Source organism: Microtus ochrogaster, chromosome 21, assembly GCF_000317375.1.
Source record: "Microtus ochrogaster isolate Prairie Vole_2 chromosome 21, MicOch1.0, whole genome shotgun sequence".
Classification (NCBI taxonomy): domain Eukaryota; kingdom Metazoa; phylum Chordata; class Mammalia; order Rodentia; family Cricetidae; genus Microtus; species Microtus ochrogaster.
This window is the reverse complement of record NC_022022.1, coordinates 7,871,333-7,895,670: the sequence shown is the minus strand read 5'-3', so window position 1 is coordinate 7,895,670 and position 24,338 is coordinate 7,871,333. Positions and strand designations below refer to the sequence as shown.

General features: G+C 40.9%; 2 protein-coding genes across 3 annotated transcripts in view; one reads left to right on the top strand and one right to left on the bottom strand.

Moving 5' to 3' along the window:
• Wdr3 (WD repeat domain 3) overlaps window positions 1-4,289 on the top strand; it is a 24,443-nt gene extending 20,154 nt beyond the window's left edge. For both annotated transcript variants that reach the window (XM_005357094.1, XM_026784083.1), the window contains exons 24-27: window positions 464-507; window positions 2,037-2,165; window positions 3,251-3,344; window positions 3,706-4,289. In XM_005357094.1, the coding sequence (XP_005357151.1) occupies window positions 464-507; window positions 2,037-2,165; window positions 3,251-3,344; window positions 3,706-3,861 (423 nt within the window). In that variant the 3' untranslated portion in view covers window positions 3,862-4,289. The remainder of the gene's footprint in view (window positions 1-463; window positions 508-2,036; window positions 2,166-3,250; window positions 3,345-3,705) is intronic.
• Window positions 1-24,338, bottom strand: part of Spag17 (sperm associated antigen 17) — a 234,078-nt gene that overhangs the window by 970 nt on the left and 208,770 nt on the right. The window contains exons 46-48 of the mRNA XM_026784085.1: window positions 12,611-12,671; window positions 9,486-9,630; window positions 8,233-8,386 (exon numbers count right to left, since the gene is read on the bottom strand). Of these exons, the coding sequence (XP_026639886.1) occupies window positions 8,238-8,386; window positions 9,486-9,630; window positions 12,611-12,671 (355 nt within the window). The 3' untranslated portion in view covers window positions 8,233-8,237. The remainder of the gene's footprint in view (window positions 1-8,232; window positions 8,387-9,485; window positions 9,631-12,610; window positions 12,672-24,338) is intronic.

The following is a 24,338-nucleotide window of genomic DNA, read 5'->3' as shown; positions in this document are numbered from 1 at the left end:
TGTGTGTTATACTAGCCCGCCTCTTCCCCAGGAGGTGTGTGTTATACTAGCCTGCCTCTTCCCCAGGAGGTGTGTGTTACACCAGCCCGCCTCTTCCACCTTTAGTGCTTCCTTATGCTCAGAATCACAACCTCTGAAGAGGTGTTCGTTTAAATGAACTCAGACGTAAATCTTTAGAGGACCAGTTGAAGAAGGGAGGAGATGTAACAGGAGAATATGTCTATCTAGGAGTTGCTAATTGTTGGCTATTTTACTTTCATGTCTCGTTCATTACAATAATCTTAGAAGATCTTCATGGTATAGATATGAAATGGACCTAGCTTACAAGGAATTACAACCAATAAAGGAAATAACTTAATTATAACCCCAAATCTGGCTAACTCCAAGCCCACACAGCCCTGCCATGTTAGGCCCTGATGGAAAGCACGAGAGATTCACTAATGCTGCCATCCTTCCTTTGTAGCCTTCAGCGTATGTGTTAGAGGTCATTAAAGGGGTCAAGTCTAGGTAAGTCCCTGTGCTGCTGGAGCTCCCCGGGAGAGTCATGGGTGTCTGAGAGGGGAGTAGACGTAGGAGCTGATACTCAAGAGTTAAGAGTACTGAGTCCTGAGTTCAATTCCCAGCAACCACATGGTGGCTCACAACCACCGGTAATGAAATCTAGTGCCCTCTTCTGGGCTGCAGGGATACATGCAGGCAGAACACTGTATGCATAATAAATAAATAAATCTTTTTTTTTTTTAAATACATTTTTAAGTATAAAAAACAGGAAGCTCCTGAAGTATGAAAGATATTTTAAAGGACAAATGTTATAGGTAATAAAATAGTAAAGAATCAATCAGATGCCACCTGAGAACCTGTTCTGTTGTGTATTTGTTCCACTTAGTTTGTGTGTATACACAATTGGAATCGTAAACATACTAACGAGTTGGGCCACTCATGCTCCAGGGAATCACTGTAGGTTTGTGTCTTATTCTTGCTCACATAGGCCTTGAACATTTGTTCACAATATTTTTCAAAAACACATGGGGTTGTTGAGCATTTCCTGCAGTACAAGGAAGTATCATTGTTTGCTGCATTTCTTTTTGCTATTATCAATGATGCCTCAACAAACAAGTTTATATATGTGTCTGTGCTCTTATTAAATATTTTAATATCCTTTTAACATTCATTTGATTAAAAGTTACAGCCAACAAGTATGTGAAGTTTCAGTTGGTCCTCTTTCTTTGTGTTCTGGGGTAATCAGTCTGATTGGTTCTTAGAATTTGAGATACTGAAGTTTATTTTCCTAAATTGTACATGTAGCTCTCATAAAAAAGGAATAAAGACTTCTGAGGATTATACTGAGCTTTCACTAAAGGAATGTAAAGGGAACTTGATAATGGAGTGCAGTAACCCATTCCAAGATGGGAGGGTTCTATTCTGAAGGCTGAAGAGTTCTTCAATTAAGGAAGAAATTTCCAATCTGAACTGAAATCCTCTTAAGATTTCTAACTGGAATTGACATGGTACTGGAACTTGTTTTAGAAGAAACAAAATTAAAATGGTTAAGGATCAGTGTGCGAATCACTCAATCGCACAGTCATCATTATAAACTCTAAAGCCTTGAAATACAGATGCACACACATACTGTACATCCATATATATACAGCCAATATATGCATAGAGTATTCACACACTATGCGTATATATACATGTGTGTGTATATACACACATACAATACATAAATTCAGTGTAACAGTATGCATGCATGGATATCGTGAGAGAAGCATCATGAAGTTGGAATAGAAGGGAACTTTCTACATGGCTTTGTGAACAATTTTTCTGTAATACTTATATTTTCCTCATTCAGGGACTAAAATACTACCTAAACAGGTAAAATATTATATATATATGAAAGATGTTTAGAAGAATCATTTTGAGTGTAGGTGAATATTAATGGATAGAATCTACTCGAATATAGAAGCAGGAACAACAGTAAAGGGGAAGATGGGTAGCTGATGGTCTAAGGAGTGCGGTGTTTTGTTTTTCCTCAGTGAGCTGGAAGAGGCTCTGCTTGTGCTGCCCTTCTCCTATGTCCCCGACATTCTCAGCCTACTCAACGAGTTCATCCAGATGGGCACAGACATCGAGCTTCTGTGCCGCTGTCTCTTTTTTCTCCTCAGGTAACGTTTTCACAAATACTGTCTGTTCAGCCAGACTACTTCTGCTGTGGGCTAGCTGAAGCTTGCACTGCTTGGGGATTAAAAATTCCTTGTTTCAGTATCAGACTGTTACAAAATAGTGCTTACCTTTGGGTGGTCATTCTTGCCTTTAAAACAAGGATCGCAGTGACCCACTTTTCAAAGTCACATGAGACCTAAGCTGCAGCTTAGGATGCGGTCTACAGTGATGCTAGGTAGCTTGTTCCCTAGCCAGTTTACTCCATTCATTTTGCTTTTAAACCGTTGAGCTTAAGCTGAGCTTTGTGCTCACAATATTTAAAGAATAGCCGAATAATTTCTCTGGGTGTCTGCAGGAAATGGAGGGGACACAGGAAGGGAACTAAAGGACTTACAAATACTTAAACAGATACTTGGTGAAATGACTTAAGCATTTGATTTTGCTTGTTTTGAGACAGGATCTCACTGTATTTCCCTGCCTGCCATGTAACATGTAGACCAGGCTGGCCTCAGATTTGCCTGCCTCTGCATTTTGAAGGCTAGGATTGCAGGTATATGCCATCATAGCTGGCCTTATTAGGTTGTTTTGAGGCAGGATTTCATTCTAGCCCGGGCTGACCTTGGACTACTGTATAACCTAAGCTGGCCGTTTTGCCTCAGTGCCAGGATTAAAATGATGATCTACCATGTGTGCTGAGGTTAGAACTCAGGTCCTCATGCTTGTATGGGAAGCACCTTACTCACTGAGCTATCTCTCTCTCCAATCCCCATGTTAGTTAGCATTGTTTCTTAGATTCCATCTTGTCTCTAGAGATTTCCATTGTCAGGATTTCTCTGCTTGTGTGGTAGATTGCTGAGAAAAGATGTGTATGTATTATCAGGTTTAGTATAGTATTTTTCAAATTATCAGACTGACTGGCTGGAAACTTAGGTGATTTTTGTTATTGTTTTTGTTGGTTGGGTTTGTTAGAAGCCTGTGTTTTACTCTCATAATGGTGAATTGGATCTATATCTTGTCATCTGTTTACTGTTTCTAGGGGGGATTGGTGGGGCTATGTCCTCTCTGCAGCATGACTTTTTTCTTTTAGGATTCACTTTGGCCAGATCACCAGCAACCAGATGCTTGTGCCTGTAATAGAGAAACTAAAGGAAACAACTATTTCAAAAGTCAGACAAGTCCAGGTAAGCGTCTGTTACAGACATGTGCTCTAAAGGTGCCATATGCTAGGCCCTGTCTGTCACAACACCAGACATAACCCTGTACTTAGGGTTACTTTCTGTATTAGTGTAAACAGAACTTTTAAAACACTAACAGCAAGAGTCCTTAGAGAGGGGAAGAACTACAGCACATTCTGACTGAGGTGAGAACCAGTGCAGAAATTCTGTAAACTGCTGTTTTTGATATCTGCTTTTTTGTTTTGTTCTGTTTTGTAAAATTATGATAAACTTCAGAAAATAAAATGTCAGTGTTGAATTAAAAAAAAAAAGCCTCTTGCATTAACAACAGCAAAGAATTTCATTTCCTTTCTGTGTTCCTCACTAGGATGTCATTGGCTTCAACATGGCGGGTCTCGATTATCTCAAGAGAGAGTGTGAAGCAAAGAGTGAAGTGACGTTTTTTGCTGAAGCTACTGGTCTCTTGGAAGAGAAGAAGAGGAAACGAAGAAACAGGAGGAAGATGATTTTAACGCTGACTTAGAAACTGAAAGGCTGTCGGTTTTCCTGCTTCCCCTAAACTCTAAGGAACATGTAAACTAAGCTGTGGTGGAGTTGGCATCTTAAAAATACCAAAAACGATTGTATTGTACATCTTCGGGTTCAGCTGTCAGCTTGAGCTGAAGAAATCCAACACGGCTGTGTGTTCTGGCTCCCATCCTTTGGACTGGGCAGATTTAGTTTAGAAATCTGTGTTCTTCAGAATTGAGCCTTTATATTGTAACAAGAACAAAAAAATATTTTTTTGATTGTGTATTTGGTTTATTTGAATTGAAATAGGCATTTCAGAAGTGTCTCATATTTATGGCAGAGTATTTGTATCAGAGCTTTTCCATTTAAGATAATCATGTTTATTGTTGACCACTAACTGAAGAACCATGAACTAATAAAATAGCTTTTTCATTAAAACCATTTCAGATGTCTTGGTGACTGTCTGTATAATGGTGGGTAGGGTCTGCTGTAAATATGTCTGTCTACATGTAAGAATTTGGGGAGGTAGGGGTGTCTAGAAAAAGATACCTCTGGGTTTGAGCTTTTCTTTGTGGGGAATTTATATCTTCTTAAGATAAGGATGAGAGGGAAGGCCATGCTGAGTTTGTCTTCCAAAATTTGTGTCTAATGGAACCTGAAATGTGACCTTGTGGCCTCTAATCTCTGCAAAGGGTGCCACAGAAGCTGACAAGGCATGTAGTATGTAAAGGAGGCAAAGGATGGAGCAATGCTAATACTTCATCTAGACACTTAGAAAAGTGTGTCACCTGGAGTCTCCAGAAGGAGCCAACCCTGCTACTGCTGGGGCCAGCAGGCTATGAGAGAATGATGGTAGCGATTTATTGTGCTTCTGTGTGGAGCCCAAGAAATGCAGAGACATTGTCATTACCTTGGTAGCTCACTCTAATGGGCACAGAGCAGAGTTCTCAGAAGCTTTATGATGGTACTTACTTAGAACAGCAGATCGCAAGAATTCCGTGGTTTTGATGCTGACAAGATTTCTAAGAATGTAAAGCATGCCACTGCTAAATTTTTGTGTTAGAAAACAGTGATTTGTTTATTTTTATCTGTAGCCCTCCTATATACAAATGACAAATGGACTGAGAAATCAAGGAAATGACACCTTTTCCAATAGTCTCAAATAATATAAAATATCTTGGGGTTATGCTCTGACCGAGCAAGTGAAAGACTTAACTTAAAATCTTCAAGTTACTGAAGATATCAGAAGATGGAAAGATCTCCATGCTCATGGATAGGCAAGATTAATATTGTAAAAACGGCCATTCTATTGAAAGCAATCCACAGATTTGATCCAATCCCCAATAAAATTTCAACACAATTTTTCACAGAAATTGAAAGGACAGTGTTCAGCTTCATATGGAAATAATGACAGCTAAAAGCAATCCTGAATAATTGAAAACTACAGGAAGCAACACCATCCCTGATTTCAAACTGTACTACAGAGCTGTTGTAATAAAACCAGCGTGGTATTGACAGAAACAGACACATTGAACATTAAATCTAGTTGAAGACTCAGACAATTGCACACACCTATAGACACTTGATTTTCTAAAAGCCATAAACATACACTGGGAAAAAAAGCATCTTCAACAAATGGTTCTGGTCATCTGGATGTAGATGAGTCCAAATAAAACCATACTTATCACCCTGTATAACTTAAACACCAGTATCTCAATATAAGTGGGGGATAACCTTTAACTCATTGACACGGGAAAAGAATTTCTGAACAGAACACTATTAGCATAGACACTAAGATCAATAATTAGTAAATGTGACCCGTGAAACTGAAAAGCTGCTGCATAGCAAAACACTATTATTCAAAGCGGCAGCCCACAGAATAGGGAAAGGTGTTTTACCAACTCCATATCAAATCGAGGGCTAATATCCAAAATATATAAAGAACTCAAGAGACTAGACATCAAGAAAAGAACCCGATTAGAAAATGGAGTACAGATCTAAACACAATTTTTAACAGAGGAAACTCAGATGGCTGAGAAACAGATGTTCAGTATCCTTAGCCATCAGGGAAATGAAAATAAAAAAAAAAAACTACTGAGATTCATCTTACACCTGTTGGAGTGGCTAAGATCAAACTAGTGAAAGCTCATGCTGGCAAAGATACTGACTGAGAGGAACACTCCTCCATTGCTGGTGGGAGTACAAATTTATATGGAAATCAGTGTGTTATTTCTTCAGGAAGATGGGAGTCAATCTACTTTAAGATTGAGCTATACCACTCTTGGGCATATACCCAAAGGACACTTTATCTTACCACAGAGACATTTGCTCAACCATGTTCCTTGCTGCTCTATTCATAACAGAAAATGAAAACAGTCTAGATGACCCCCGACAGAAGAATGCATAAAGAAAATGTAGTACATTTGTGCACTGGAGGACTACTCAGCTATTTTTAAAAAATGAAATTTGAAAATAACAAAGTTAGGCTTTTGTGAAATAGTTTTGAGGTGAAAAAAGACAACAATCTCAAGTTTTAGAAAGGCGCAGAGTTGAATGTAGAACTTGTTGAGGTCAGGGAACAAGAACAGAGCAGCCCAATTATCTTTGTGCCTTTCCTGCTAAGATTGGTTGATGACCAAAGGTGATAACTAATTCCTTACACCCATTTCTGTCCTCAATCTCCTGATTTAAAAAACTATTAATAAGTGGCATGTACCCTAAAGATTTAAAAAAGAGCTGGTAGATTCTTTTGATATATAAAAGTTTAGGTTTGTGATTCCTTTAAGGTTCCATATAAGATTACATTTCAAGATAAGTAATAAAGTAATTGGCCCTTTCTTTGTAACTGCAAAATGCAGCCCGCCAGTAAAAGACCTGACAAGAACACTTTGATTGCCCACTTGGTGTTGATCTATAGCAAGTTTCTTGTGATATCCCAAGCTTGGATATAACAACTTCTTGGATATCCCAAGAACTAATTTGTTTTTCACATATCATAAATAAAATGTTTAATCATGGAAGGGAAGTAGAAAACATGTCATTTACTGTTTGTTTTGTATTCATTGTAATCACTCAATTGAAAAACAATGTAATTATATTGTAATTCCTACATTGCCTGAAAAACTAGGTTGGAGTATATAAGCTGTAGGGAAAAAAAAGTATGTAGTAAAAAGAACCTGAGAGAACAGAGGATAAAGAAGCAAGCCATCAAGAGAATTTGTAAATGTTTCTTTTCCTAAACCTCCCTCAGCTAGCTTATGCAGAGTCAATGGATTTTTCTCAAAGCCCCGTGCTGCTGGAGGCAGGACCCCCAGACAGCAGGAAATAGAAGAGGATGGAGGACACCAAGAAAACAAGTCTCTCTAAATCAACACGATCAATGCAGATATGAATTGAGACTGAGGTAGGATGCGCAGGGCCTGCACAGCTAGCTGCACCAGGTCCTCTGAGTAAATGCTATGGCTTCCAGTTTAGTGTTTTTATGGGATTCCTGGGTGTGCAAATAAGAGTGTCCCTAATTTTTTTGTGCCTTCCGGGCTCTTTTCCTTCTGTTTGTCAAGTCCAATTCCAGTGTGACAGCTTATTTCATTATGACCCCTAGAAGCTTCTGTGTCTTCTAAGGGGAGACAGAAAGGATCTGGATGGGGCCGGAGGTGGGGAGGAGTTGGGAAGAGTAGAAAACCATAATATGAAAAAAATCTACTTTCAATAAAAGGGGGAAAATAAAGGCATTTACCTCATGAGGTGGCCTTGAATATTTGGATGGCAAGGATGGAATGTTATAGTTTTAATATGTCATATTCCTCAGAGGATCATGATTTGGTTGCTTGGCCTATGGTGGGGGTGCTATTTTGGGGACTGTGAGAACTTTCCAAGGTGGAGCTTTGCTAGAGGAAGTCAGTCACTGGCTGCTGCTCTTGGAGCCTCCCTGACCACTTCCTGTCTACCTCAGGGGGCACTGTGATGGAATCTGATCTGCTCTAGCTTGCTGCTGTTGTGATCATCATCACTACCTGGTATGATGTACTGAAATTTCCTAAATGGAACGAGATAAATCTGTCTTCTCTAGCAAAAGAAAGCGATGCTTCAAAACTCTGTATCGTACATAGTGGCTTCACTATTTGTTCAAACAGAACTTAAAATCTCCGGTTCTGATTCTTCTTTGGTAAGTATTAATACATTTTACCCTTGTAAATAAAGCCCTTCGGACCAGGAACACAGCTATAAAAAAAATCCCAAGTCCAAAATGTTAGAAAACTACTGATTTAAAGGTCGATTCTGAAAACGCTTTCATGTGGGGCTGTATGACATCAGGGAAGAGCCTGAAGTCTGAGAGCGCTGAGGTCAGGTGGGAGTGGTTGACAAAATGGCATTCAGTGCTTACAGATCCTAACGATGACGATGACGCATGGACTTGTGAGACGTGAAGACTCCAAGTGCCGAGGAGGAGATTGTGGAAGTCCTGTAGACCATGGGGTTTTCTTTTCCCTGGGGAAAATCTTTGGGTCGATTGTCATAGTTACTGCTTGTTAAAACTAGTAAAAGACTCATTAAGGACTATGAACTCCACAGTTAAATGATCTTTTTTTGCAGCCCCAGATGATGTTTTAAAATCTTAGTCTCCAGAAGCATTAGTTCCTGGCAGGTACCCTTCTCTGTAAGCTAAACTCTTAGGTACATGAGTTGGATCCTTGTGTTTTAACTCTTCTCTTTCCAGAGTGAGTTTTCTTCCCAATGTCCTGGCCTGTCTGTAGAAGACTGTCACCATCAGTCCCCAGACCTTACCAACAAGGTGATTTCATGCGGTTAGGGTAGGGATAGGTTCGATTTTGGGACAGTGACTGTGAGCCATCTTTAGGAAATAAAAATTTGAATCGAACCATTTTCCTGTCTGTGTCTAAGTGGTAAGTGGACACAGTGGCTGCCTATTAGAGACACCTTTGAAAGAATAGATGGACAAGGGAATTCGCTTCCATTTCTACAGAAACTAAGCTTGCTCGATGGGTCCCCCAGCTTTCACCTCATTTCACTGTTTCAATCCTCAGCTGTCTTCATCCTCCCCCCTCGCCAAGGCTAGCCCTTCACCGCTACTCTTGCGTCCTCTCCGGGATATTTAGTCACTTTTAGTTATGTTTTAAATGCTTCCCCGGTCTGTTCTCAAGCCTAGAAATGATCTACACTAAACAGAAAGCCTTTCCCGTACTTGTATCATTAAAGTAACATTCTCTGGTCCCTTTGGCCCCTTTTGCTCCTGTTCCCTAAACAGATCCCACTATTCTCTTTCCCATACCCTCAAACATCAGCTATGTGCAGAGGACATGGGACTCCTCAAAATCTTCTGTTGCCAGCTATGATGTTTCAGCACAGATCTCATTACTGAGAGCTGCAGTTCAGTTTCTGGCTCTAAAGTGGACTTAAATCGTGACTTTCCATCTGTCTTAGTAAGTCCCACTTTAGTTTTTGCTGTTTCTTCCTTACCCCACATCCTCCATTCCTGTCCCCCATACCTGCTATTGCCATCCTATGTATAGTTCTTGGCCTAGTGAAGAACTAACGGACACTTTGGCTTTCGTGCCTTCTGAATTCATTTCATTTCTGCACTAGACATGGTTACAAAAAGTGCGCTTTAAAGGATATTTGCTTCCACGGGTAAGAACAGAATATCATGCTCTGTCGTGATCTCGATGTTGTGGGAGATGTGTGCTGACCTCTTGGCACCGTCTTCTCCAACAGCCATGGCGAAGAGCTCTATCTGCAGCTCTGCATGCAAACCGGCAGCCACCTGTAAGACATCAAATGCTGGGTTAAAACCAATGTGGACAATATCTTAGACAATAATTCTCTAAACTTTAGTTTTCTCGTCCATCAGTTTGGCACTAATAAATATAAGCATTAGGTGTGAGGACCAGGTGAAGTCCCGAGTAAATGTGTATCATTGCCACAGACAGCCTGTTGGAATGGCAGAGCCTTTTGCTGACCCTTGGTCAGAGTGTGAGTGTTGACAGTGCGTGAAGAAGGTATCTATAGCAGCTTCGTTTCTCACCGTGTTTTCTGTAGAAATCTCAAGACCAAGAGTGGCTAAGCCTACCTCCTCATTCAACTATACGCAATAGATAAACCTGCCTCTTCCATTCAGAAGTGCAGATAAAATGTGCTGTGTTTCCAGGCTGGTGATGCTGCCGTCACTACCGTATGGCCCACCTGATCCCAGCTTTTCTGTCCATGTGTCTGTATGTCTGTCCTTTCTTTATTCCCTTGTCACCCCAGTGGTCACATTTCTGTAACCCAGAAGTGTGGGTCAGGGGACATATGACAGAACTCTTTAGAATTATGTAGAATTCCATGAAATGAATGGGATTGAACACAAACTCCTGAGGGTGTTAGAGTGTGCAGTTGGAACATCCCCAAAGGCCATGCACCAGAAGTTTGGCATCAGCAAGACTTGCATTAGCAAGAGCTGATGTGGGCTTACTGCAAGGAAATGAGGTCATCGAGGGTGTGCCCTTGGCCCCTCCTCTCGTTCTCTGCTTCCTGGAAGCCGTGAAGAAAGCAACTTTGCTCTCCCATGTGGACATCCCTGCCTGATACTCCACGGACCCCCAAACACAGGGCCAAGTGATCACAAGAGACACTTCTGAAGCCCTGGGTCAGCATAAGCCTGGCTTCCTTTCAGACTGAAGGGCACAAAGGCACAAACCAGGTGCTGCTTGGGGTCTGGGGAGTGCCAAATGACAGGATGTTGGAGGTGAAGGGAAACTACCGCGGTACTCATCGTTTTCCTTCCTGATTTCTTCTTCTGTCGCCACTGCCCCTCTTCCTCCTGCTTCCTAAACGGATACCAAACTTCTCTTTCCCGTATTCTGGAACATAAGCTATATGTTGAGGACACTTGAAATTTTTCTATCTCTGACTTCTCAACTGAGATCTCATTACTAAGATCCACAATTCAGTCTCTGACCCCTGAACCTTAAGTTGTGTCCTTACACCCACCCTATTTCTTTATTCTTTTCCTTTCTTCTCTCTCCTCTCTCTCTCTCTCTCTCTCTCTCTCTCTCTCTCTCTCTCTCTCTCTCTCTCTGTTTTGGTTTTTTTTCGAGACACGGTTTCTCTGTAGCTTTAGTGGAGCCTGTCCTGGAACTAGCTCTTTTAGCCCAGGCTGGGCTCGAACTCACAGAGATCCGCCTGCCTCTGCCTCCTGAGTGCTGGGATTAAAGGCGTGCACCACCACCGCCAGGCTAAATTTAAAGGTCTTTTTTTAAATTTTTTATTTATCTTATTTTTCATCCTATTTCTCAAGTGTTAGTCATGAGTTTCTGTCTACTGGCTGATAAAGGTAAATTTCATCTAAGACCGATATGGATGTAATATAAGAAACCTGGTGACTTGCCTGCCTTTGGTCTCCAGGATTCTAATATAGGATGTGTAGCATGACAGGGCCAGCAGAGGGAGACAGAATAAGTGCAGATGCCATGCTGCTTAGGTCTAAAAACAAGGAAGAGGTTTGTACCAACAAAGAAGAGATCCAAGATATAGTGAAGAGTCTCAGCAAAGCATTGGGCTGCTTGCCCTGTTCTTGGAAGGCACACTAGCCTGCAGAAGGGGAGATGTTTATGTTTCTAAGCTGCCTCTACAGGGGGTGGGTTAAAAAGCAGACTTGGGAAGGGCTCTCTGGAAAAAAATAAATCACACAACTATCACATGGAGAGCAATTAGATTCAAATGGAAATTTAAAATATAGTTTTATAAATAATAGAATTGAAAACATTCCATTTTTTTTCAACAGTGTATGTGTGCACGTGCTGGAGCAGACCCAGAGACTGTTTCTGAGGGTGCGGGCTTGCTCCCCGAAGCCCACCAATCAGGACTGGGTAGTGATGAAATTCCACAGAGAGCTGGAGTGGTGCCACAGTGCAGCTTACCCAGGGTTGGCGCACGTTATTTTGGCCTGGCAACGAACCAAACTGAACAGTGCTTAGATTTACATAGGCAGAAGACTGTATATATATATATATATATATATATATATATATATATATATATATTTGTCAGAGCCAAAACCTACTGACCTACTGTCAGAAAGGGGAAAGAAATACCCTTATAGCACGGTGAGCTTCAAAGAATACACACTGAGTTTTTACTAGTTCGAAAGGTGGATCCAGAGTCACCTCGCTGTTAGAATGACCTAGTCTTCAGATTAAAATGTGATTTACTACACAGAACAGTAGAAAGGCTTGCTTTGATTTTTTTTTTTATGTTGTGGAGAATCTGACATCTTCTCAATCTATGTTTGTTTCAGGATATGAGTGTGCAGGCTTCGTTCATGGACACACATATTTGCCACGAGAGCTGCCAAGTAAGTACTGGGAACCGAACCTGGGTCTTCTGCAAAAACAGCATTTACTCTTACCCTCCCAGCCGACTCTCCACGAATTCAGTTTTTACAAAGGTCATTTTCACATGACTGCATGACTGTACTCCTGGGACAAGTGAGGGGCATGTTTCCAGCTGAAGATAAACTTCCTACTCTGAGCATTTTGGTCATGGCTCTTCCCTGGAACAATGGCATAGAGCCACACAGGGGACCAATCTAGGATCCTCCGTATGAAACTAGAAATATTAAACCTACTCATGATTTAACCTGGGCATCAGAATGATATAAAAGGCAACTGTGATGGAAACATATATACTCACATATGTGTGGGCAACACACACACACACACACACACACACACACACACGTGCTCAATAACATATGGACTTACAGGCCCAGGTTTATATGTCACTTTCAGTCCAGTGCTAGGTGGTGGCTGCTTCACTTTAAACCTACCAGGAAGAAAAATGGAAGATGATTTATATAAACAAGCAATGAAGAAACTCGGATACTATAAAATCAGGAAGGTGTTAATCTAGAGGCCAGGGAGTCCATATCATCTCTAAACAACCAAAGACCTTAATATTCCATTGAGAGAAGAATTTGGGATCCACCCATTTCACGACAGTCCTCATCCACATGAAGCAGATGCCAACCTGTACTCCCCCACTTGGTTACCGGTTGCCGATGGGCCCAGGCGGAGCATTGCCAGGGTTTGGCTGGCTTACACCTTTCAGCGTAGCTGTCAGTATTAATGTGAACGCTGATATCCAGGCCATGCAGTTACAGAATTACAGCGCTTTGGGGAATAGCAAAGCATGGGGGCCAGGCTGCCTGCGACTTGCGGGGTTTGCATGCTTGGGGGAGAGGAGGGACCAAGGGAGATTAGGAAATGATGAAGGGCTTGAGAAGTTCTTTGCTTGCATGTGCTGCTTGCTTGTCGATCTCCTTTCCTACCTGTGGTCTGTGGGCTCTGCCTGAGGATAAGAGGCCTGAACAGTCTGCAGAGGAGAGTCTGCCTCCACACTGACTGCCACCCTCTACCAGCAGCTTTGCTGCCCAGCCATCACGGCTGAATCCAACAAGCAGTGGGATGAAATCTCTAAAACAGAAACTCTGCTGGAGAGAGGTCTACATAGACTAGTTCTTTTTACATGTTTAGGGTTAACTCTGTTTCCTCCCACCCATTTCATTGATAACAACAGGGAAAGAAGAAAAAAAATAGGTCTTAACTAGTACCGAGTGCCTTCACCACGTTTTTTCTTAGGGAGCCAGCATCCCAGAAGTTGGGGTTTGCCTCATCTAAAGGGTGACAAATTGGATTCTTCTGCCATTTTACTATTTCATTTCCATTCTTGATTCATAAGCATTTAAAAGGGTTTGTTATTATATAAGAATAACTCTGCAAGCAAAATATTCCATTTTGATGGCAGCCTTTCTACCATACACATCATTCAGAACAGAACTGAAGACTCTTCGTAATTCTGAGTGGCCTGAGCATAGATTTATGGTATACTGATCCAATAGAAACGAACAAACTCCCACGTGGCTCTGGCGACCACAATAAAGTGAAGTTCACAAACATAGTAGAGATAGCAATGACCTGGTTAGTGCCCATGAATTTGAGCCCACAAGACCTTGAAAGAGATCACTCTGTTTCATAATATAGAAGGTCTCAGAAGGGTCAAAGATTTCTTTGCTTTGGGTCTATAAAAATACCAGGTATGTTTTTAGACCCATGAATAAGCTGAACTGTGAGTTGATGCTTATTAGTAATTATAAGTTAGATCTTCATAACTCAAATTACCATTGTGCTTATTATTTCCTTTTGCCTCAATCAGGAAGAAATAGTGTGGAAAACACATTTCAAAGTCAAAGACAAAAAGAAGTTTAAGACAAAGGAAGACAAAAATGTCCAGCCCCAAATGAAGGAATTCTCTAGAGATGATAATCTCTAGATTATCAGTTGTCCAGTGGAAAACTCGTGGGTCGAGACACAAAGAGGGTAACATCTTCAAAATGCTGAATGGTAAGCTCATGTACAAGGAGATCAAAGACCTCAACATAAATCCAGTTACATGGAACCTGGCAGAAGAGAACGTGGAAAGTAGCCTCAAATGCACTTCCTGAATAGAACACCAGTAGCACAGACACTGAGACTGACAATTAATAAATGGGAGCTCCTGAAACTGAAAAGCTTCTGTAAGACAAAAGACACGGTGAAAAAGACAAAGCAACACTCTACAGAATAGGAAAAGATCTTCACCAACCCCACATCGGATAGAGGGCTGATCTCCAAAATAGGTAAAGGACTCAAGAAACTAGACATCAAAATACAAAGAAAAAAAACAAAACAAAACAAAAAAAATGGGGCACAGATTTAAACAGAGAATTCTCAACAGACAAATCTCAAAGGACCGAGATACATTTAAAGAACTGTTCAACACTCTTAGCTATCAGGGAAATGCAAATCAAAGTGACTCTGAGATAGTCTCTTACACTCTGAGATACATCTGACACTTAGTCAAAATGGCTAAAATCAAAAATGCTAACAACAGCCTATGTGGGAGAGGATGTGGAGTAAGAAGAACATTCCTCCACTGCTGGTGGGAGTGCAATCTTGTACAGCCACTTTGGAAATCGGTATTGCAGTTTCTCAGAAAATTGGGACTCAGTCTACCTCACAACCCAGCTATACCAATCTTGGGCATATACCCAAAGGATGCTCAATCATACCACAAGGATGCTTGCTCAATTACATTCATAGCAGCATTATCCATAATAACCAGAACCCGGAAACAAGCTAGATGTTCCTCAACCAAAGAATGAATAAAAAAGAAAGTGTGGTATACTTATACAATGGAGTATTACTCAGCGGTAAAAAAAACAACAACAACAACAATGACATCATGAAATTTGCAGGCAATTGGGTGGAACTAGAAAAAAAATCATTCTGAGTGAGATAATCCAGACCCAGAAAGGTAAACATGGGGGGGGGGCGACTAATGGATTTCCCCCAGAAAAAAAAATAGATGAGATCTCCAGGGTAAACTGGGGGTGAGGTGGGAGGGAGGAGATGTGGGTATCAGATTGGTCAAGTCGGGGGCAGGATGGAGGGGGAGAGTAATGAAAGAGATATCTTGACTAGTAGAGGGGCCACTTTGGGGTTAGGAAGAAACCTGATGTCAGGGAAACTCCCAGGAACCCATAAGGATGACCCCAGCTAAGATTCCTAGCAATAGTCGGGAGGGTGCCTGAACTGGCCTTCTCCTGTAATCAGATTGGTGACTACCCTAATTGTCAACAGAGAGCCTTTATCCAGGAACTGATGGAAACACATGCAGAGATACACAACCAAGCACTGGGCCACGCTCTGGGAGTCCATTTGACAAGAGGGAGGAGGGAGAGTACAAGCAAGGCGGGTTAAGATCATGATGAAGACACTCACTGAGACAGTTGACCTGAGCTAATGGGAGCCCATGGACCCTAGACCAACAGCTAGGGAACCTGCCTGGTATCAGTCTAGGCCCTCTGCATGTGTGTGACAGTTGTGTAGCTTGTTCTGTTTGAATGGCCCCTAACAGTGGGATCAGGACCTGTCCCTAGTGCATGAGCTGGCTTTTTGGAATCTATTCCCCATGCAGGGATACCTAGCTCAGCCTTGATGGGGGGGGGGGGGGGGGGGACTTGGTCCTGCCTCAAAGTGATGTGACATACTTTTTGACTCCTATGGGAGGCTGGCCCCTTTCTGAACAGAGGAGGAGTGGATGGGGGCGGGGATAGACAGGCGGTGTGGGGGAGGGGACAAGAAGAGAGGGGAGAGATGAAACTAATCAGTCTGTAAAATAAATGAAAAAAAACTTAATTAAAAAAAAAAAACAAAAGGGGCTGGTGAGATGGCTCAGTGGTTAAGAGCATTGCCTGCTCTTCCAAAGGTCCTGAGTTCAATTCCCGGCAACCACATGGTGGCTCACAACCATCTGTAATGACGTCTGGTGCCCTCTTCTGGCCTGCAGATATACATACAGACAGAATGTTGTATACATAATAAATAAATAAATATTTTAAAAAAACCCAAAATGCTGAAATATCTGCCATCGAAAATACTATGCCCAGAAAAGCTATCCTTAAGAGAGATAAATGATTTTATAAACCAATAAAAGCCAAGGAAATCCATTTCCAATGAACTTGTCTTACAGAAAATTCTTAAAGAAGTTCTTTAGTCAAAAACAAAAGGATGAAAATTACCATAACGAATATGCATGCAACTGTAAAACATACTGGAAAAGGGAAATGCATAGTCTAGTCAGAACACTTTAGTACTATAATATTGTTAACTGTACATATTCATGATGGTCATAACATTCATATTTTATCATGTAGTCTAAAGCCAAAGTGATCAGAAGTAGAGATACAATAACTATGAAATATACCACGTAAAATGCAAATTCTGACATCATGAACATAGATTATGCAAAGGTAAAAGCTCCACATTTTTTGTATGTAATCAGCTGTTATCAGCTTAACTTGTAACCATAAGATGTTTTTTGCATCTGGGCATGGTGGTGCACCCTTTAATTCCAGTAGAAGCAGAGAGAGCTCTGTGAGTTCAAGGCCATCCTGGGCTACATTTCCAGTTCCAGGCCAGCAAGGGCACATAGTGAGGCCTGGTTTAAACAAACAAATAAGTTACATCTGGAAGCATTAGATCCTGTGCTGAGGCGGTCACGTGGAGGTTTATGTGGAACACGTCGGCTTTGAGTGACAAGCAAACTGGGCCCCTGCGGTGCTATGGTGGAGCAAGAGTTTGGCAGCTTCTGTAGAAGCCAGAAGCAGCGACCAGAACATGAATCTCTCTGCTTCTAGAGGGAAGTGTTTGTGGGGGCTTGGGAGGTTCTACACAGATTACCTCTCCAAGGTTTGCCTCCAAAAGATGATCCCAGGCATTCGAATGAAAAGTCCAGGTCCAGATCTGAATCTAGGTTGAGGTTTAAAAGTTCTCTAAGATGTTATACAATCTTGGTCCTACTCCCATAGATGATCAGATGACCTGGAACAGGTCTTACCACAGCTGAGATTACTGAAGCTGTCTCAGACAGTGCAGCCATTCTCCCGTGTCTTCTCAAATGCATCTTGTTGGGGATTGGGTAAAACCTGACTGCAGCCGTGGTCTTGGAGTGTTTGGGCTGAGCCTGAGCACACAGGTCTCTAAGGTAAGCCTTCTCTAAAAGCAGGCCCATCGCGTCTGTGTCTGTTGTGTATGGACAAGCCAGATTTGTGAAAGGCTTTGTCTCGGTACATTTTCAAATGTAGATAATGCCAAGGAAGCTGAAAAACAGGCTAATGGAATGGAACCCGATGGAGGTAGAATTAGAGTTTATTTCTCTTTAACAGAGAGGGAACATAGCCCAACAGCAGGAATTTCCATGGAAAGACCCACTTATGGTAGTGTTGAGATTATGACAGAGTCCGGGATCGAGGCTATGGTGACTGTGGATATTATAGCAGCTCTCATTGAATAGGTGGTGGGGAAGGAGGTGGGCAGAGAGCTTCTCAGACAGGTCACCCTCTCCCTACTACAGGCATGGAGGACTCAGTTCCCACTTCTGAGCATGCTGCTCACCCCATCACCATCAAAGCGTGGAGTTAAAGACTCCATAGAAGTCTTTAACTTCTATTGGGAGCCTACCATAGAGCTGCGATATTGCTTTAATTCCTGTTTAACAAAGAAACAGTGCCTAGGGAAGTTAGGCGATATTTACAGCTTTTATGATGACTGCTTTGGGTGGAATTGACACCCCATTTTCATCCTGCGTTTGTGTAGTTCAGTGCTTTGTTCAAACTTGTTTTAGAAAAGTATGTTTTACATATGTTTTTACAGTTCAAATTTTGACAACTGAGATGCTTCTATTGCACAAAAGTTCATATAAACATCTTTCCCCTACTAAATCCAGGGTGTTCTGAGACTCAAAGCCTGTGTGTAAAATGCTATCAAATGACAAAAAGCAACAATAAGCACTTTGATTTTTAAAAATGAACATATAAATGATAGCAGGAAAGAAATGCTTAAAACTATAGATAAGTATCAAACCACAGAGGCAGCCAATATGAGATTTAGGAGAGAAGCCAGAGAATCAGCAATACAATGACAACACTGTCACGGTACATGTTGCCACGTGACAGGTTTAAGTTTCCTAGTCAGAAGACAGCAAATGGTAGAATAGATAAAAAATTAAGCAAGTAATAAGGTTCCCCTCCGGTGGCCTTTGAGCAACCCCGTTAAGGGCACGCCAGGCTAAAAGTGAGAGGACTTTTCATGCCAATGCTAAATGAAAGACTGCAGGGGGCTGCACTATTACATGACTTGAAGATTCATTTCAAGCCAAAAATTGTGAAAGAAAGGAAAGGTGAGCTCATCAGAAAATAATCTAATATGATATCAGGCAATTATTTGTAATACAACTCTGTAACCTGACTGGTTTCTGAGGTGCCAATGGGAATTTCTTTGCTCATTGTCATTCTATTTCCTTTGGCTAACAAAAGCTCATAATTGACACATTACAGATATAAATATCAAATATCAGAGCACCCAAGTACTCAAAGAAAACACTAGTAAAAAATAAAGGGAAAATAAATAACAATTCACCACTTTCTACAATGAATAGATCAACTAGAGAGATAAATAATAAAAAGCCCATGACATGAGTTCAGTCTTTGACAAAATGGACCTAGCAGACATATACAGACACTTCTATCTAATAACCGACTATCAGTCCATTTCTAACACACGTGGAACATTCTCCAGGGTCACAAAACAAGTCTTTTAAAATGTATATGATTGCAACAATATCTAGTTTCATTTCGGGCATAAACAGCTTGAAACTATAACTCAATTTCAGAAAGAATCTTAGAAAATTATGTATCTATTAAGCCCCATGCTTGTGAACAAACAATGAATGGATGAAAGGAAAAACCAAAAGAGATCAGAAAGCAGGTCGAACTCCAAGAGGGAAATTATCTCAATAAATGTCTACACTGATACTGTGGAACAACCTCCTCCCAGATAAAAGCCTCCAGCTTGGAGGAAGCTCCTGAAGACACAGACTGTTCTAAGGGGAGATGGAATATTCCATCCTGCTGGGAAGCTGCTTATGAGACAGGAAGTAAGGACTCAAAAGCTCCCAGAAGTCCCTAAGACTGACTACATTTGATAGACTATTCCCTCCCTAAGAATATGCAATCAGTGAGGAACTCTTAGAGGCACCCTGATACAAGTCAAGCTGACTAGAAAAGGCTCAGGCTAGTCAAGGCGCCTGGAAGAAGCAGAGATCAGGTGAACTGCCTGGAAGAGGTTCAGACTACCCGAGCTACTGGAAAGAGACACTCCCACCTGTTGAGCTGCCTACAGGCTATGCAGTGTGCTCCAAGTATCCATTTTTCATGAATTGTCTGTCACCCATAGTGGGAGTGGGGAGGGGGCTTTGGTGATGTAGTCATTTCAGTTCCTATAAGTAACCTCTCATCTATATTCCTGTAAATTCCTGTAAGTTCGCATCTATATTCCTGTAAATAATCCCAATAAAGCTCACTGTGCACCAGGATGGTGCACTTTGGTGATATCCTTACTTTGGTCCACCATTGATTCCCTATCTGGGACGGGTAGACATTTGTTCATGTGTCCTCAGGAACAGTCTCACACAATTGAAGAAAAAAAAGGTTTCAAATAAATAGTACATTATTATATATCAAGGAACCCAAATTTGCAGAAGGAAAGAATAAAAACCAGAGCAGAAATATATCAACATGACAAGCAATACATAAATAAAAGAAGAGAGTTAATAAAACTAAGAATTGATTCTAAAATAAATTAAGGAAATTTATTAGCTCTCAGCCAGCCAAAGAAAACTAGAGAAAAGAAAGACAAAAATTTATGATACCTCAGAAATAAAAACTGTCACAAAGGGTTATAATGAACAGTTTTATACCACCAAATAGAATAACTCACATGAAATGTATATATTCCTTTCAAAATACAACTAATCATATAAGTCAAGTCAGGAAGAAATAGAGCAAGTGGGCAGACTAATAATACTTAAAGAGACGGGATAATTAATACAAGACTTCCCATTTTAGTTACTTTTCTCATTGCTTTGACAATGTTCTTGACAGAAGCAACTCAAAGGAGCAGTGTTTATTCTGATTCCCACCTCAGGGATGGGCAGTCAGTCCATCACACGGAGAAGCATGGCTATGAGCTGGCTAGCTACATCGCCTCCTCAGGAAAAGAGAGATGAGTGCTCCTACTCAGTTTGCTTCCTCCCTTTTTTGTCCTTTTTAGTCAGTGGAGGATCCTGCCCACATCCAGGGTGGTCTTCCCTCTAGGAAAATGCTTTCACAGACATGCCCAGAGGTGTGTCTTCTACATGACTCTGAGGAGAATGAGGTTAACAAAGAAGATTAACCATTGCAAGTATTGCTCTGTCAGTCTGACCCCTAAATCACTTTAATCACAGCATTCTATCACTGGTCTCCATAGGCTCATGACCATCTCAAAATGCAAAATTCATTCATTTCAACTCCAGCTTCAGCCTGACATTACCTTAATAGTTAAGCCAGGAAAAAAAGTCCTGAGAAGACTACAGGTTATTGATGGACATTGACACAAAAATCCCTAATATAGGCTGTGTATCACAGCCAAGTTAATTACATGTGTACAAATCACTTACAGACTTGACGATAAAACTGATAGTCTCAATTGTTGCATAAAGCTTCTGACAAAGGCTGACCTATTGACTTAATTACAAACTCTGAACAGTTCAGGCGTAGAGGAAATGTATCCCATAATAAGGACACCCACGGAAGACCCAAAGATGATGACATCATTCCTCTCGAGAGCTGGTGAGAGGAAACCGTACTCACTTCACCACTTCTATTGACCATGATGTAAAAAGCACTAAATGAGCCATCAGATGAGAGAAAGAAGATATCAGAATTGGAAAGGGGAAACTAAAGTTACCTTTTCACATAAAAGCCAAATATTAACAAAGGAAATATTAAAAGTTAGAACTAATAAATGGCCTGGAATTGTTGGGCACAAGGTCAACCTTCAATAATCAATAGCATTTTTATATTACAACACGGTAGCTATAATATTGAGAAGATAATTTCACATGTGATAGCATTGAAAAACCAATCACTTAGGTGAGGAAATATCAACATATTCCAAACCACAAAACACTGTGAAAGACACTGAAAAAACAGATAACTGCAAAGATGCCCTGTGTCCGTGAATTGGAAGAAGACTATTAAAGCATCTGTAATAAATGTGTTGTGGTAGCACACAGTTACACCACCAGCACTTAAGAAGCTGAAGCCAGCTGATGGCTGTACATTCAAGGCCAGGCAGTGATATATAGTGGAGTGTGCCTCGAAAAAAGCAAAACCCAAAGCGAAATGTCCATAATACTCTGCAATATATACTTACAGCACAGTCTCCTCCGAAGGTCATTGGTTCTCTATAGACTGTGCTAATTAGTTTATGTCAACTTGATACAACCTACAGTTAATGGAAAGGACAGAACCTCAATTGAGAAAACGCCTCCATAAGATAAGGCTATAAGGCATTTTCTTAATGAGTGATTGATGGGAGAGGGCCCAGCCCATTGTGTGTGGTACCATTCCGGGGCTGTGGACCTGGAATCTATAGGAAAGCAGGTTGGACAAGCCATGGAAAGCAAGCCAGTAAGCAGCACTCTTCTGTGGCCTCAGCCTCAGCTCCTGCTTCCAGGTTCCTGTCCTGCTTGAGTTCCTGTCTTGACTTTTTTCAGTGATGACTCAGAAGAGGAAGTATAAGCCAAATAAACCCTGTCCTTCACAACTTGCTTTGGGTTATGGTGTTTCATCATACCAAAATAACCATAACTAGAACACAGAAATTGGAAAACAATATTCTAAATTTGTGTGAAACCATAAGAGATGCTTAATATCCAAAATAATTCCCAGGAAAGAAAGCAAAGTTGGAACATCTTTAAAGGTGCTAGAAAGTTAACAGTCAAATCAAAGCAGAATGAGGCAAGTTTACAATTTGACAGGCACAAAGATCAATTGAATAGAACAGAACCCATAAGTAAATACACACACACACACACACACACACACACACACACACACACACACACGGGGAGAGAAGCTTATGGACATTGATCCTGGTAATGACTTTTTGGTTATCACACCAAAAGTCAAGAACCCAATCAAGATTAAATAAGTGATCACACTAAAAAGCTTCTGTATTGCAAGTGCAACAGCGAAGGGGAGTGGCATTGGAAGTAAGCAACAGGAAGAGAAAAAAGTATCTCCAACGCATGTTTATAATAGGTCATTTAAATTTATGAAGAACTCATAAAATTCAGTAGGACATTATTGGAAAAAAATAATAATCTGATTTAAGGAAGCACAAAAGACTTGATTTAACATTTCTCTACAGAATATAAAAATGACTGAAGGGCACATGAAAAAGTATCCATAATTAATCACCAGACAAATATAAATTAAAACCATTAAGATGACCTTTGTAAGAGAAAACTCAAACGTAACTGGAGATTTTTTCTGTGTTCCATCCGGTCCTGCAACTGCTTATAAAATAATCACTCAGAAGCTTGTTATTTGTTATAATTGTTTGGTCAATGGCTCAGTTATTACTAGCTAGCTCTAATATTTAAATTAACCCATTTCTATGAATCTATGTATTGCCACGTGGCTATGGCATTACCTCATTTTCTACATCTCTTGCTTCCTTGGTGGCTTCCTGACTCCACCCTTCCTCTCCCTGTATTTCTACTTAGATTTTCTGCCTGGCTTTTTTCTACATGGCTACTGACCACAAATCATCTTATTTTTTAACCAATGGCAATAAAACATAAAACAGTTTCTTTATTGAATAACCAATAAAAGCAACACATATATGGAAGGACTTTCCCACACTCTGAATATATGTTGGTCTCATTGGTTGATAATAAAAGCAGCTTTGGCCTATAGCAAGACAGAATATAGTTAGGCCGGAAAGCCAAACTGAATATAAGGAGAAAGAGGGGCAGAGTGGAGTGAGATGTCAGCCAGCTGCTAGAGGAACAAGATGTATTAGAGCACAGTAAAGCCATGAGACGTGTGGCAAAACGTAGATGAATAGAAATGGGTTAATTTAGAAGCAAACGTTGTTAGTAAGTAATAATCCTAAGCTGTTGGGCCAAGCATTTTGTAATTAATATTGACTCTCTGAGTCATTCTTTAGAAACATCTGTGGGACAGAGAAACCTCCATTTATACTCAAAGGTAAGAAATGTTGGAGAGGGTGTGGAAGAAAAAGACTTACTGTCCTCCTGGTGGGAATGGACACAGTAGAACTTAGAGAGTGAGCAGCCATTGGATCTAGCGAGTGTAACCAAAAAGAAATACCCCCCCCTCATAAGTGTGGGCAAACACTGCACTGCTGTGTGCCCTGCAGTGCTACTCACAACAGCCAAGACAAGAAAACAACCGATGTTCCCATCACCAGATGTGTGGATAAAAATGAGCATCAATGGATATAAACAATGGAATAGTATTCAAACTAAATCACAAAACCATGCCTTTTGCTATTGCATGGGTAAGCCCAGAGGACAGCATTCCAAGCAAAATGAGTCAGACAGAGAATATGTCACCCCGCTTATATCTGGACTCTAAAAATAAATTAAGATACACAGAAATGTAGAACAAGAGTGGCTACCAGTCACTGAATCAAGGCCGAATGAGTAAACACAGGTCAAAATCTATAAAGCAATGGCCAGAGAGTTAGCTAGTGGTTAAAGGCCCATTCTGCTCAGTCTTCCAGAGGCCCTGAGTTCTGGTCCCAGCATCCCCACTGTTTTACAACTTCCTGTAATTACAATCTAGGGACTGAAAGGACCTTTCTGGTCTCTGGGGACACTCACACTCATGTGCATGTGGACACAGGCAGACATGCATGCATATACATGAGACCAGCCTGGCCTACAAGAGCTAGTTCCAGGACAGGCTCCAAAACCACAGAGAAACCCTGTCTCGAAAAACCAAAATAAATAAATAAATAAATAAATAAATAAATA